This window comes from Mustela lutreola, chromosome 2 (assembly GCF_030435805.1).
Source record: "Mustela lutreola isolate mMusLut2 chromosome 2, mMusLut2.pri, whole genome shotgun sequence".
Classification (NCBI taxonomy): domain Eukaryota; kingdom Metazoa; phylum Chordata; class Mammalia; order Carnivora; family Mustelidae; genus Mustela; species Mustela lutreola.
Genome location: NC_081291.1, coordinates 47,083,492 through 47,099,356, shown reverse-complemented (window position 1 = coordinate 47,099,356; position 15,865 = coordinate 47,083,492). Strand labels below are relative to the sequence as shown.

At 41.2% G+C, this 15,865-nt stretch overlaps 1 protein-coding gene across 6 annotated transcripts in view; it reads right to left on the bottom strand.

Moving 5' to 3' along the window:
* Positions 1-15,865, bottom strand: part of ITPR1 (inositol 1,4,5-trisphosphate receptor type 1) — a 326,972-nt gene that overhangs the window by 168,012 nt on the left and 143,095 nt on the right. For all 6 annotated transcript variants that reach the window (XM_059161557.1, XM_059161558.1, XM_059161559.1 and 3 more), the window contains 6 exons: positions 14,409-14,563; positions 7,668-7,767; positions 6,225-6,385; positions 5,617-5,758; positions 3,529-3,687; positions 1,260-1,432 (listed from right to left, as the gene is read on the bottom strand). In XM_059161557.1, coding sequence (XP_059017540.1) covers positions 1,260-1,432; positions 3,529-3,687; positions 5,617-5,758; positions 6,225-6,385; positions 7,668-7,767; positions 14,409-14,563 — 890 coding nt within the window. The remainder of the gene's footprint in view (positions 1-1,259; positions 1,433-3,528; positions 3,688-5,616; positions 5,759-6,224; positions 6,386-7,667; positions 7,768-14,408; positions 14,564-15,865) is intronic.

Genomic DNA, 15,865 nt, shown 5'->3' with positions numbered 1-15,865 from the left:
AATCCCTGCTTTGGTTCTCCTTAGTTATGTTCTGATAGGCAGTGTGACTTGGAGAAATTTCCAGACCTCACTGTGCTCCACTCTTCTCATCTACAGCAGAGGGTAATGCAAAACCTCAGAGAACTGTCCTGAGAATTAAGTGAGATAATTCATGGCAAATGCTGACTTAGTTCACTCCCTCGTACATGAGAATGCTCCACAAACGTTATTTATCCTCATGGGTGGGAGGAGTCATTTTACAACAACATTATCAGTTTTCCCGTGTGACCATTCACAATACCTATATTGTAAACTATTTCCCACTTCTCCTAAAAATGTTGTGAATCCCCCCCTTTTTAAGATTTTATTTATTTAGGGGTATCTGGGTGGCTCAATCAGTTAAGTGTTTGCCCTCGGCTCAGGTCGTGATCTCAGGGTCCTGGCATCAAGCCCTGTATCAGTTCCCTGCTCAGTGGGGAGCCTGTTACTCCCTCTGCCTCTGCTACTCCTCCTGCTTGTACTCTCTCTCAAATAAATAAAATCTTAAAAAAAAAAAAAAAAAAAAAAAAAAGATTTTATTTATGAGAGAGAGAGACCACAAGTGGGAGTGGAAGTGGCAGAGGGAGAAAGAGAAGCAGGTTCCCTGCTGAGCAGGAAGCCTGATGTGGGGCTCAATCCCAGGACCCTGGGACCATGACCCAAGCTGAAGGCAGAGGCTTAACCCACTGAGCCAAGCAGGTGCCCTGATGTTGTGGATCTTAATTAGAAGAGGGAAGAGAGTAAAAAGGGGGAGAGCTATAGAAATGAGAAAAGATGGAACTACAACTTAAATAAAAATAGTCAAGCAACAGCTAAGTTTGCAAAAGACTCTTACTAATATTTGGGGAGATGTTCTAACTGCAAATCAGGGTGCTAAACTGGGACTGAGTGGCCGAAACTGTCATTTATTATGCAAGGACTAAGTACCAGGCAACTTCCCATGCATTTATTCTCATTCAATTTTCATAACCATTCATTTAGCATAGAAGAAATTAAAGCTCAAGGGGAAAGTGAAGGCCACCCAGCTGGTAAATGCCAGAGCTAGGATTCCACCAAAAGGTCTATTCCAATACCATGTTTTTTTGACTACCCATCCAAGGGTCTCTCAAAACTGGCCTAACTGAAATCTGTCACTGGCAACCCTCAAAAAAGAAACCTAGCCCAAAGCACAATGACTAGCTCAGTGACTGCAACTTTGATACCCGGATACCTTCTGCCGACCAGGCCCACTTCCGCCTCACCTGGGCTCCCTGTTCTTCCGCACCAGACTGACAAATGTGTCGATCTCAGCGGCGGTGATGTGCTTTTCCAGGAGTTTTCGGTTATTGTGAAGCAGGGCGGTGATGGTGTCTTCAGCCAACACATCATAGCCAATCTGCTTCTGCATGAAGCCAAACTGCTTGGCTATATACTCCTTTTAAGGAAGAAAAGAGAGGTCAGCAGGAACAATGAAAGGTATTAAGGTTAACCCAAAACCAAGGAAAGTAGCAACAGTCTCTGATGAGAATTATCGTTCATAAGGGAAATCCTAGTGGAGCATCTTTCCACAACTTTCTAATCTAGGACACCAGCTGCACACGCACCCACATCCTTCATTTTACTAAACCTGCCGCACAAATGTAATTAAGCAAATTATCCTGTATGTACAGATGGGCATTTTATTAAGTGCACAGTATAAATATTAATGTGGTGACTTATTTCTCTAAAAGGTCAAAAGCTGTTTTTCAGCTCTGATTTTATTACTAATTCAAGAGGCTTTAACTGTGCCTTACTGCTCTGTGCTGCTGAATAAACACACTTAAGCCTACTTAGATATTTAGAACAATACCACCCCATCCTGTTTTTTGTATCCGGGGTGAAAATACATTCTTATAGCCAATGGGTAGCAGATCAAGTGAGGAATACCTAAGCCCATCAGTCAGATTCACAGAACGTACAAAAACATCCCTGGCTTCTCTCTTGGGGGACCAGACGTGACGTTCCATAAAAATACGTGAGAACTCGGGGAAGCCTCTTGCACATGTTTGTTTGTTTCTAGCCAAAGATATATCCCTTCCCAAGACAGACTGTTTGCTTACTGAAAGTACTAAAAGCCCTTGAAACTTGGCTTAATTTTTTTTTAATTAATTCTAAAATCCTAAAAACTATTCAGGGTGTCCACAGGGGACACTGACCCCTTTTCAGCCCATGCTCAATAAGGGTGCATATGTGGGAAATCACCAGCCTTCAGCAGCTCCTGCCAAGTGGCAGAGACTCTACAGACAACAAGCAAAGACAGTCAATGTGGCAGCAGCGGGAGGGACTGTTGCGTGTCTTCATGTACAAGCAAAATATGCGGGCAGACACCAGAGGCTCTGGTGTGACCTCATCTGAAGAGGGAGAAAAGAGTCTCTCTGCGCTATTCCAGGATGGTGTCAGTGCACTGCAGGTGGATTTAAAGCCACCAGAGCACTCAAGGACCAGCCGTACGCACTGAGGAACATAGCCTCACAGGTACAGGGTACTTGCGATCTCAACAGGAGCAAAGGCCAAGTCACAAGCTCACCGTTTTGCTCACAAGGTTCTCTCTGATACTTTGTGATACTTTGGAGCGCCGCCGCCTCCATTTAACACTGTCTTCACGACAAAACATGAAACTTTTTATTACAGAGAGAAGTTTAAATTTCAAGGCCGTCAAAAGTTTACCAACAAAGGCCTTTTGTAACCCAATGCAGAGACCGGGATTCAAGGTTATCCCAAGCGCCCTCTGTGCACCTACAGCAATTTATGTCACCAAGGGCAGGACTCCCCAACCTCAGCACTACCGACTTTCAGGGCTGGATGACTATTTATCGTTGGGGGATGTCCTATGTGTTCTGGATACTCCTTCTGTCCACTAGGTGCCAGTGGTGACAGTCAAAAGGGTCTCTCGACAATGCCAAGTATTTCCTGGGGGACAGCATTAGTCCCATTTAGAGAACTACTAAATGTGACAACACAGTTCACAGGTTTCCTTAAAATCTCAAATTGATGGGAACCCTCAGAGAGGTTAGAACATTTATTTCATCGGAAGAGGATAATATAGACAGTGCCATGACATTCACAAGGGCTTCGGATGTCATAAAACATAGCCAAAACCAAAATAAAGAGAAAGTTACCAGCAGACATGGAGGAGATAGAAGGGAGCGAGAAGAAAAAAAATTCTGCTCTACCTTTAATATAAATACATGCAATCACTACCCTGAACCTTAAGGTAAAGCACCTTAAAAAAAAATAAAAAACACTAGAAATGCAATACCAATGTCCCAAAAAACAAACAAACAAACAAACAAACTCACTGAAAGGTGGCTACAGAAGGGGACTTCTCTTGATATCTTTCTTAAGGACTGTCTTTTTCTCAGGCTTGCAAAAATGTATTTCCTTGCTAAGCAGAAACTTAGTAAACTGTTCTTTAGCAATTAAGTAACAACAGATGTAAGACTTAAAACCATGAGGCACGTATATGAACTTCTGTCAGTCCCAAATCCCAACCTGATTTTTCCTGTAGTCTTGCTGGGAGTGTCTCAGGACCCTGTAGCACAGCCGGCAGATATGTCGGAAAGGGGCATGCCGCTGGTCCCCGAGCTCCTCCAGACGCAGCATGGGGCCATCGCCACAGTCTGTGAATGGGGCTTGTAACAGCTTGAAGATCTGATTGTGAGAAGGAAGAATAGACACCGCCATCATTTAGAGTGCTAATGGCTAGCCCTCTGTCTCAAACTAATCTAACCTCACAGGTGGCCAGACTGCACTGGCAACTCTCTCTATATCAACATCAATAACTTGAACATTACATGCAATCCACCAACTGGGACTGGCTGCTCACTGAATTCAGGCCACCTGGACCTAACTGGTCCTTAAGCACTTCCAAGTATGGTGTAGGGCAATGGTTAAAAGTATGGACTCAGGGCGCCTGGGTGGCTCAGTGGGTTAAGCCTCTGCCTTAAGACCTCTGCTCAGGTCATGATCTCGGGGTCCTAAGATCGAGCCCCACATCAAGCTCTCTGCTGGGTGGGGAGCCTGCTTCCTCCTCTCTCTCTGCCTACTTGTTGTGATCTCTCTCTGTCAAATAAATAAATAAAATCCTTTTTTTTTTTTTTTTTAAAGTACAGACTCTGTAATTGCCAGATTCTAGGTTGAAATCACTGTCCCTACATTATACCCTAGTGGTATAAAGGACAGTCGAGGTAACTCCTGGCTTTCTTCTCAGTAAAAAGGAAAGAATACAACCCAGCTCCCAAAGGGGTCCTAAGGAAAAAAGGGGATAATAACTGTCAATTGTATAAATATAGTGCTCAATGAAGGCTTCTGCCATGGAATTCGATCATTCTGGCCCCTCAAAGAACTACTACTGTGTTGGAAAATGAGCATTGGCATGGAGCCAGAGGTCTAATCTGGGAGTCATCCCATGAAACAGCTGGATATAATTTATTCTTGGATGGGAACTCCTTGTTGAAACAGGATGGAGTGCTAATAAATTTTGTCTATCATCAACTGACAGGAGAAAGGAGTCTCAAATCCCAAGTTCCTATGGAGAACTGTAGGACTAGTAACTAATATGTTTTTCTTTGGGGTTTAGTGGCCAGGAATTTCCAAGCCATGCATATAGCTAACATATAGCTTTAGAGAACTCTATGGTATGCATTTCTGTGCACTTCATCTACTCTTGTCACCCACCTCCCTGTCATTTGTCTTGACAGCAGTTTATGTAAATTTATGCCAGATAATACTATCTACATATGTCCTAGAAGCCATTTACTCATTCTTATGGTAAGATTTTGTGGTGATTTATATAGTTCCCTATTTATCAAATACTCCAATTCTCCCAGACATGTGAAATAACCTTAAGGTCACATAGCACCCATTATTTTTAATGAAAATAAGTAGTCAAATGAACTTTTCTTGGAGTTCCTAACAGATGAATTCTCACACATTGAGATTCAACAAGTGCATTTTCAACTGAACTGAGCTATGAAGCCATGAAAAGACACAGAGGAACCTCAGGTGCATATTACTCAGTGAAAGAAGACAGTCTGGAAAGGCCTCATACTGTAAGATTCCAACTATGAGACATTCTAGAAAAGGCTAAACAATGGAGGCAATAAAAAGTTCAGTGATTGCCAGGGACTGAGGGGAGGGAGGGATGAATAGGCAGAGTATGGAGGTGTTTTAAGACAGTGAAAATATTCTGCATGATACTATACTGATGGATGTCTTTATATATTTGCCTACATTCTAAGAGTGAGTATGTGACACCCAAGAGTGAATCCTAATGTAAACTACAGATCTGGGGGGACTAGGATGTGTCAATGCAGGTCCACCAACTGTAAGAGATGGACCGCTGCAGTGGCACATGTGAATGATGGGTACAGCTATGCATGTGTGTGGACCGGCAGTGTGTACTGTGTGCTTTCCGCTCGCTACTGTTCTGAACTCAAAACCGCTCTACAAGCATCAAGTCTGTTTTCTCCAAAAGTCAGTTGATCAAGCCTTCCAGGTGGGAACCACACACATCCCTGTGTAAGAGCAGGGATCTCACCGATGTCTTACAAAGATCCCAGTACCTCGCATCTCACAAACCTGCTTGAGGATATTCTGTTCTCTCATCAGCTTCTGCCGTTCTCTGTTAGGCTTGGAGAAGACCACTTCAAGTACATCTTGACCAGAGTTAGTGCCACCGGTGACAAAGTAAACCAAGTCTTCCAGCAGCTTGGTTACAGACCTTAGGGGTAAAGAAGCAATTAGAGATGGGAAATGTTTAACGCCCAATAGGTTGGAAGCGTCACCTTGGGAGACTCAGGCCTAATGAGGTAGTTAAACCCAAGTGGATCCATTCTTCCCAATTTCCCTGCGAGTGACAACCAATTACCAGAAAGAGTAAAATACACAGAGCACACTATCGTCTACAAAAGGCTAACCATCTTCATAAAATAGGAGCCATCAAATTTCATTTCAGAGTAACACTGGCCCCAAACTGGAGATAGACCGGTCTTTTCAACTTTAGAGACTTTCAAAGAAGTGAATGTGGTTTTTGAAAACCACAAGTTGAAGCCACATATAAATGCTAAGGCCTGCTCCTCTCATACAAGGTTGTTCAGAGTTGGCATTTTTCTCTTTCTGCAAGCAAGGGATTTAAAAAGTCCACAGTGGCTGAGGATGAGTGCGTCTGGCTCTTGCTGAAGCCCTACCTTCTTTCATTCTGGGTGATGGTGCCCTTCTCCAGCTTCCCAGCTATGGAACCCAGCACCTTGCTGGCATCATTGGCAAAATCCAGGTCCCGAACCTCTGCAGGGGAAACTGGAACTATGGCAAATGCTTCCTTATCCTCTTTCACAGGGGAGGTGCCGATCTGAAAAGCAGAATTTTTTATGGAACTGTCTCTTGGATTGAGAGAGGAACACATTAATCAAACACTATACTGGGGCACCTGGGTGGCTCAGTGGGTTAGCCTCTGTCTTCGGCTCAGGTCATGATCCCAGGGTCCTGGGATCGAGCCCCATATCGGGCTCTCTGCTCAGCAGGGAACCTGCTTCCTCTACCTGCCTTTCTGCCTACTTGTGATCTCTATCTGTCAAATAAATAAATAAGATAAAATAAAATGAAAAAAAAAAAACCCCAAAAACAAAACACTATATTTATGGGACACTGGGCTATCCAAAGAGCTGAAGCTATCTTGCATTTAAAATTAACTAGACATAGACAAACATCTGGAAGGAAGTACCCCAAATCATTAACAATTGTTACCTCTGGAGATTCTTACTGTGGGTAAGTGTGAGGCAGAAAATGGGCTCTGGTATCGATTTATACCTTTATTTGTTAAAGGAAGCATATTAAGACTGCTGTAACTTAAAAATATGCTTATAAACACATAAGGAAAAAGCAAATGAGCAAAATGGTAATTATTTACTCTGAGTATTATAAGGGTAGACAATGTACCAGGGGCACCTGTGTGGCTCAGTGGGTTAAGCCTCTGCCTTCAGCTCAGGTCATGATCCCGGGGTCCTGGGATCAAGCCCCACAGGGAGCCCGCTTCCCTCTCTCTCTCTCTCTGCCTGCTTCTCTGCCTACTTGTGATCTCTGTCTGTCAAATAAATAAATAAAATCTTTTATAAAAAATGAAAGTATCATTTCATTTTTAAAAAACAAAGTCCATGTTTGTGAATTTATGCTCTATGACCCTGGAGAAGGTAGTGAAAGGGAGGGGGATTCAGTGAGAGAAATTAAAGGGGCTGAGAGAACTTTCAAAAAATAAAAGTATATTTAAGTACACAGAGAGATAAAGAAATAATAAAGATTGGGGAAAACTGACTAGGTATCTGATGTTCCTCAAGGCACAAGCAAACATTCCCCCAGCCAAAAATGATCCTTCAGACCAACGTGAAATCCAGACAATTGCTCAACCTTTAGGGCAAAAGCCATGGAATTAAAAAAAGTTCTGTTTATTTCAAAAAGCCTGGGCTTGCTTTAGCCAGGTCCCTTGGAGAGAATTCTTTCACTGCATTCAAGTTTGTCCATGACCACACACTGGCCAAACCAAAAAAACGCAGCCTCTACCCTTCCATCAGTTCTCAAAGGAGCCCTTTCATTAGGGAACACAAGACCAAAGGAGGCAGCCAAGTTCCAGGACTTACTTTCAGCATCACGGGTTTCTCTTCTTCCTTGTCGATGGGGATATTTGTGCTGTGAACCCAGGTATTAGTGCACAGGTGTCTGAGCCGGACATAGGAGTTTCTAAAGGGGGGAATAAAAAAGGATTTGCGGCATAGGAATTTTTAGGTTCTCTATAGCCACTGGCCTAGAATATATTCTATCAAAATAAAAAGGTATCCAAATGGTTTTTGTTACATACACTAGAAAATATAGACTGAGAAGCAAATGGCTACTGAGATATATTCTGATATATTTATAATAAGAAATCATTCCTTTGCTCACTTCAGGGGTACAGGTCTGTGAATCATCAGTCTTACACAATTCACAGCACTCACGATAGCACATGCCCTCCCCAAAGTCCATAATGTTAGTAGTTTTTAAAATGATAGTAAAAAAAAAAAAAAAAAGAAAAGAAAGAAAGAAATCATTCCTAAGGATTCTAACATTGGGATATTTGTATCTCTAAATATAAGATCATTCTTCTGGGGCGCCTGGGTGGCTCAGTTGGTTGGGCGACTGCCTTCGGCTCAGGTCATGATCCCGGAGTCCCGGGATCGAGTCCCACATCGGGCTCCCGGCTCCATGGGGAGTCTGCTTCTCCCTCTGACCTTCTCCCCTCTCATGCTCTCGCTCTCACTCTCTCTCTCAAATTTAAAAAAAAAAAAAAAAATCTTTAAGATCATTCTTCTAAATGAGTATCTCAGAACAAACTGAGTAGGAGACAGAGTAACAACAAGTCCTTCCTGAGTATATATTAATGCAGATCATGAGAGTTGATAAAGCAACATTTGAAATTTTCATATGGAATAAAAGACAAAAAAAATAAAATTACTAGGATAAAATATGAGTTAAGTGACTCTTAATCTCACAAAACAAACTGAGGGTTGCTGGGGGGAGGGGGTTTGGGAGAAAGGGGTGGTATTATGGACATTGGGGAGGGTATGTGTTTTGGTGAGTGCTGTGAAGTGTGTAAACCTGGTGATTCACAGACCTGTACCCCTGGGGATAAAAATATATGTTTATAAAAAATAAAAAATTATATTAAAAAAAATATGAGTTAATATTTAATAATCTTGTGGTAGGGAAAGCCCCTAAAGCACATAGGAACATAAAAGTTTTGTAAGTTTTAAAAGTCAAAGATGGATACATCTTATAATACAGTTTAAATTTTTTATCTTCTGTAAAGCAAAAAAAAAAAAAAATCAGGAACAGCTGATAGAAAAAGGACAACCTGGGAAAATGAGAGAATACCACATAGCCTAAAAAGGTTATTCATCTGCATTTATAAAGAGATCTTTAAAATGAGTAAGAACATAAATACTGGAAATGAAAATGAGACTAGGACATAAGCCAGTAATATAATAATGCTGTATAAATGGACAATAAACTTGAAAGTATACACTCAATCTCCTTAGTATACAATTCATATAAATTAAAACTATGTATCACTTTACTCTACCACAGTCCAGAAATCTTGGAGACTGAGATAACCCAGTATATACCAGAGCTTAGGGAAATAACTTCTCCTCACACTCCTGGTGAGAGTGTAAACAGGTAAAACTCTGGAAGGGAGTCTGGCACTTTATAAAACAAGTAAAATGTATCTACCTTTTCACCCAGCAATGCCATTTTTAGATTTTTTTTCACTTAAAATGACAGCACAAGTACAAAGTGGGGCATGGAAACATTTAACAAAACAATACTTACAAGAGTGAAAAACTGCAAACAATCCAAAGTCTCAACAGTGGACTAGTTAACTGTGTAGCACATGCAGTAGAATACTAACAAGGTAAAGTGATTATAATCCGTATATACTTGGAAATATGTACAGAACATCCCCAGTAAAAAATGTTAAAAATAGTTTATAATTCTATTTATGATAAATCATATACATGTTAGCTGTGTGCCCAGAGACCTGTCTCAAACTATAACCCTAATAAACCATAAATGTTAACAGTGATTATCTCTCAATACTTAAATTTTATGTAATTTTTATTTACTTCTTTGCTCTCTGTGACATTAACACATTTTTGTTTTTGCTTTTTATAGTGAGCATGGATAATTCTACAGTGTTTCTCCATCTGCTTTAAGAAAGTTGTAGAAATAGTGGCATAATTCTTACATCAAGAACCTACCACATTAGTGAGACAAGATCAATGAATACCAAACAAAAGCAAGTAATGGGAAATGCACATTAAAAAGCATTAAGTTGGGAGACAGTCAAGGTAAGTACTGAAGGACTTTTAGAAGATATCATTGAGGCTTCAGAAAATCATGATAGTTTTTTGTTACAGAAACCCTGAGTTGGAACTTTGAACACTGTTGGGGCTGGGCAGATAAGGGACCACAGACATCACTTGCATTAAGAGGAATTTACAGCAATGGTACACACATGGAAAAGAGGTGAGGGCAGGGACAGCATCAAACCAGACAACTGTCTTTAGGACATCCTCTCTGCCTTCTGCTTTCCCTCATTCTAACTGCCCTGAACACTATAAATAAGGGCAACCCTAGCGATTTTTATGTAAACTAAAATGAATATACATGAAACAACATGAACAAGAAATCTGACAGAGATTTTCAGTTCTTTTTCTTCTGAGTGGCTTGGACTCATTTTCTTAGTTTCAAAGTATAACCAAAGCTTGGAGCTTAGTTTTTAATTGGATGATTACATTCTATAAAGCTCTAGGCCAAATTATATTTAAGACACAAAGAGCATTATATCCGTTCATCCCAAATCTCATTCCCAATCCTTAACGCAAAAGCCATGAGATTGGGACAGTTACAAAACAGCCACAAAGTTGGATGTTCTCCCAAAGTTCATTTAATTCATCTAATTTACATATATTGTAATTTTATTATCTTGTTTAGTATATCCAGAATTTGCCATTATCCTTTTCATTTTGGCTTGGAAAGATTCTTTTAACCAGTGACTACCCCAAAAATTCCTTTGCTAACATCATTTCAGAGACATTCATTTATCTACTTTAGACTTCCTGATCTTCCAACAAGCAATATTTAGCACAGCTTTAAGATGCAGGGAAATGAGTAAACTATCCCTAAGGCTTTTTACCTCTCCACAGGAATAATGCATAAGGAGCCCATTCAATTCTGGCTCTTGGGTTGTTGGTCAAAGGCAAAAATGGATAAAGACTTTTAAAGCTAAGACCAAGTCCAAGATCATAACTGCTAACTAACACTGGTAGACCATACTGGACACTTTTCCATGGTGAATACAAGACTTCCCTCATTTAAGAGTTTAGAATCCATCTACCTATGGACAACTATCCACCAAGAGTTTTCCAACAGAGAAACAGAAATAAATTGAAGTGGATATAGAAGCACAGTCTCTAACCAGCCAAAGCTGCTTGGCCATCTGACCTAAAAGCTTAGACTCAACTTCCCCCTTCCTACAGGATCATGTGGATTTTCAACCCATTGGGGAATATGGTCAACTAGCTAGCACCTTACTCCCCATGCCAAGGGAATGTCACGAGACACCTTCTAATAAAATAATGTCAAATCACAAATCACAGGGTCCTGTTCTTCGCTATCCCTTGCAAACTAAAACGTTTAGCATGTAATATAAATGTCATTCCCTCATCTCCTGGGAACTTAACCAAATTCATTAAATCACTACCAGAACAGAGGACACAACATATGGAAACTTACTTAAACTAAAATGCAATTGGGTTCTACAGACCTGTATTTATCTAGTTAACAAGTCAATGAGAAAGAAAGCTTTTAAAAAGCAATCTACTGGGGTGCCTGCGTGGCTCAGTCTGTTGAGCATCTGACTTTTGATTCCAGCTCAGGGTCATGAAATTGAGTCCAGTGTGGGGTTCTGTGCTCAGCGTGGAGTCCACTTGGGATTCTCTGTCTCCTTCTGCCTCTGCCCCTCCCCCATACGCACTCTCTCTCTCAAAATAAATAAAATCTTAAACATAAAAATCAATGTACTATACTACAAACCATATTTTAAAGGGACCTCAAAATGGGTCAAAGACCTTAAGAGTAGAGAGCAAAAACTATAAAACTCTTAGAAGAAAACATCGGCATAATTGTTTTTGACCTTGAAATGGGCAATGGTTTTCTTAAGAAACTAGAAACTTAAGCAATCAAAGAAAAAATAGGTAAATTGGACTTCAACAAAATTTAAAACCATTCTAATTCAAAAGATACCATCTAGAAAGTGAAAAAATCCAGAGAATGGGAGAAAATTCTTGCAAATCATATACCTAGTAAGAGGTCTATATCTAGAATAAAGAACACTTAAAATTCTGTAATAAAAAGACAATGCAATTTTTCAAATGGAAAAAAAATTTTCTCAGATGTTACATGAGTGGCCAACAAGCTCATGAAAAGATAATGAACCTTATTAGGCCTCAAAGAAATTCACATCAAAACCACAGTGAAGTGCCACTTCACACTTACCAGGACGGCTCAGATAAAAAGACAGTAACAAGTACTGGAGAGAGAGAACGTAGAGAAATCAAAATCCACGCACACAGGTGGTGGGAATGTAAAATGGTGCATCTGCGTTGAGAAACAGCCTAGCAGTTCCTCAGAAGGTTAGATAGCTACCATATAACATACTCTTCTTCCACTTCTAGATCTATACCCAAGAGAAGGAAGCCTTATGTTCCCTCCCCAATAATGTGTACAACAAATGTTCACAGCAGCATATTAGCCAAAAAGGGCAGACAACCCAAATGACCATCAGGTAATAAGCGGATAAATATGGGGTGCCTGGCTGGCTCAGTCAGTAGGGCAAGCAATTCTTGGTCGTGAGCTTGGGCCCCATGTTGGGCACAGAGATTACTTTAAACAAACAAATAGATAAATAAATAAAATCTTAAAAAAAAAAAATGTTGACAGATAGAGATCACAAGTAGGCAGAGAGGCAGGCAGAGAGAGAGAGAGAGGAGGAAACAGGCTCCCTGCTGAGCAGAGAGCCCAATGTGGGGCTCGATCCCACGACCCAGGGATCATGACCTGAGCAGAAGGCAGAGGCTTTAACCCACTGAGCCACCCAGGTGCCCCAATAACGTTTTTTTTTGTTTGTTTTAGAGAATGGGCATTAAACCTTCTTTTAGAAAAATATGAAAAATAAGTGGATAAATACAATGGGATAAAACTGCATAATGGAATGTTATTCAACAATAAGATAAAATGAAGTACTAATGCATGCTATAATATGGAGGAAAGTAAAATAAGCCAGTCACTAAAGATCCCAGGTTACATTTACATGAAATGTCCGGAACAGAAAGATCACTAAAGACAGGACGCAGCTGAGTCTAAGACTGGATGTGGAACATGGGGAAATGAGAGTGATGGAGAAAGGATATGGTGTTCTTTTTTGGGAAAAATGTTCTAAAACTGTGATGACAGCTGCCCGATTCTGCTCATCCCCTAAAAACCACTGAACTGAGCATGTTAGGTGAACTGTATAGAATATGACTTAGATCTCAACAAATCTGTTATTTAAAAAAAAAAAAAGAAGAAAGAAAGAAAAGAAAAAGGCAATCTAAATCAGGAGTTCCAACCCTGGAGAATGCAAAGCTGTGCACATACTTAAGATTTTCTAGAGGAACATCCTAGCTTTCCCCCCAATTCTCAAAAAACTAACAACCCAACAGAGTTTAAGAACGAAGCAACCCTTTAACTGGATGGCCATGGAAGGCCTCCTTGCACTGTAAAATCTCTTCTATGTGGACACTGTCCTTGTTTCATCAATCCAACAGCACAAGAGAAGCTTCTCTGCTACTGCTGAGAGCACCCACCTGGCATTACTGTTTCACCAGCAGATTGAACGGTGACACGGCAATGACGTACACGAATAACAAAACACAGAGTGGTAGTCAGAGGAGCCATGTGTAAAACCTACAGATGCCAAGGAGATTGCCGCTAACCAATGCTGTGCTGAAGAGTGAGAACTGCCCCCCAAAACCCTGTCTGTCTTCGGTGTTTAAGATTTGGGGCTCTGCAAAGGGACTGGCTGATGTGTGATGAGTTGCTTAAACTCTCTGAGCTTCGGTGTCTACGGTAGAAGGGCAAGTAGTAACACGTAGCTCACAGCTGGGGGCGAGGGGAGGGACGGGTTTGTGACGATCAAATCACGTAACAGAAATAAAAGCACTTGGCATGATTACATGGCATGTAATCAGCACTCAGTAAATGTAAGCCGTCATTGATAATAGTGCGGCTGATTTGGGTATTAAGCACAAGTTTTCATCCCACTTGAGTCCAGTTATTCCCTCCACCAAAATGCATCCTTGTGCAACTAAACCAAGAGTCAAATTTAACAAAATAACCAAACAACACTGGTCTGACTTCTCGTATTCCACTACATACTCAATGAACTACAAATATTCCATTTCCCAGAATTTCTTTACGACTGTTTATTCAGTTGACTTAGGGGATCTCTCAAGTTGGGAAATGAGGACACAAGTAGAGGAAATCAGACATATGGAGCTACTGAGGCTTAGGATTTGACTTGTACACCTAAATAAAGTAAATTAAATAAATAAAAATAAATTAGGTTCTTGAGAACTTAAAACTAATGAGCCATAAACAAACCAGCCACCATTCCAATGGGCAACCAGAACAAATCCTTTACAAAAGCTTCAAGAAAGGCAATGATGATTCGGATTCCAAGAAGCCCAACCAGGTCACATATATCAGCTCTGACCCACTCAGGATAAGCCATTTTAGAATCATACCTTGGAACAAGGCTATCACCTCCACGGAGAGTGGTGGGGTCTAGCTCAAAAATGGAGGAGATGTCGTTGCCTTCCGGCACAGAAACCAGGGAGTACACCATCTTTTCTTGGGCATTTCGCAACCTGCTTCGAGAGGCGTCCTGATCAGGGTCCACCTGAGGAGGAAAAGTCATCAAGTCATGGATTCTGCACACCAGACCTTCCCTCACTACAATCACTGCACAGTCCACAGGAACAGGGAAGAAACATTAGCAGTTGGCAGGAAAAGAACCACAGTTTCAGAGCAGTCATGAAAGAGGACAGTCGGCCACCCACGCCAAGAATATTTACACTCTACCTCCTTGTGTTGCAAAAAAATGTTTAAACAATGCAGGGTTACAGTAACAGATGTCCACGGAAAGAGTGCTAGAGAGGTGATAAAGTCCACAGGGTACATCCGTCTGCAGTAGTTGGAGAGAGAAGAAGCACTTTGAGAAAAACTCATCCTGTGGCTTTGGTTATGGGTCATTGTGTTAAGATACAGTTAAATGGGCTAGCAATAATATGATACATCTACTTCCCAGGAGAAAAAGTAAAATAAAATAAGCCTGCATCCAAGAGTTCGTAAGCAGAGATCCCAGGGTGGCCAAGAAAAATATTTGAGAAGTCAGACTAGCCCTGAAAAAAAGTTCATAATTAATCAAGGAGCACTGCCGACGACAATTCAGGGGAAAGGGGGCCTCTCTTGCTATGTAAGGGATTTGGTGGAGGCTGAAGAAAATCTCTGACAGTTAAGACTAATGAACAATGACGAAAGCTTTCCTGAGAAACTATAAAAACACACTGTAGGCCCCAGAGCCCATCTGCCTGAGTGGATTTAAGCATTATGCTTCGACGGTCACGTCCTCGCATAGGCTTTGCTACGTGGCTCCCGGCACTGAGACTCTATGTGGGATTATTTTTAATTTTCAACATGCTTGCAAGAAGACAACATCCACTTGTATCTACTGGGGAAAATCACATTTTCTTTGTCACTAACGTGCTTGGCTTGGGCTGAGGCACGGACTCTTTTCCAACTGGGGAACGGGTAAAAGGAAATCAGGTTTAACACGCCAAGGAGAGAGGATGAGAGAAGTTAATTCCAGGGCCTGATATCTAAGATTGCAGGCAATGGTCTGTTCTAGCTCATCGGGCAGCCCCAGCTCTTGTTTGCGAAAATGACAAAGGGAATGGAGGGAGAATGAGGGGAGAGGGAGGGAGAAAGGAAATACAAAGGTTTCCTTTACTACGCAGAAGCTCTGTGTCTTCCTCCCCATGCCCTCTCCTCTAATACCTTATAGCACCGTCCAAACAAAGCCGCAATTCATTGTTGGTTCTACCCTCGAGGATGAATCTACTGGAGAGCACCAACTACCCCAGTTCAAGGAAAAGCTCTGCCCTCATCTAACCACTCTGACCTGCAAAATCTTCCACATACC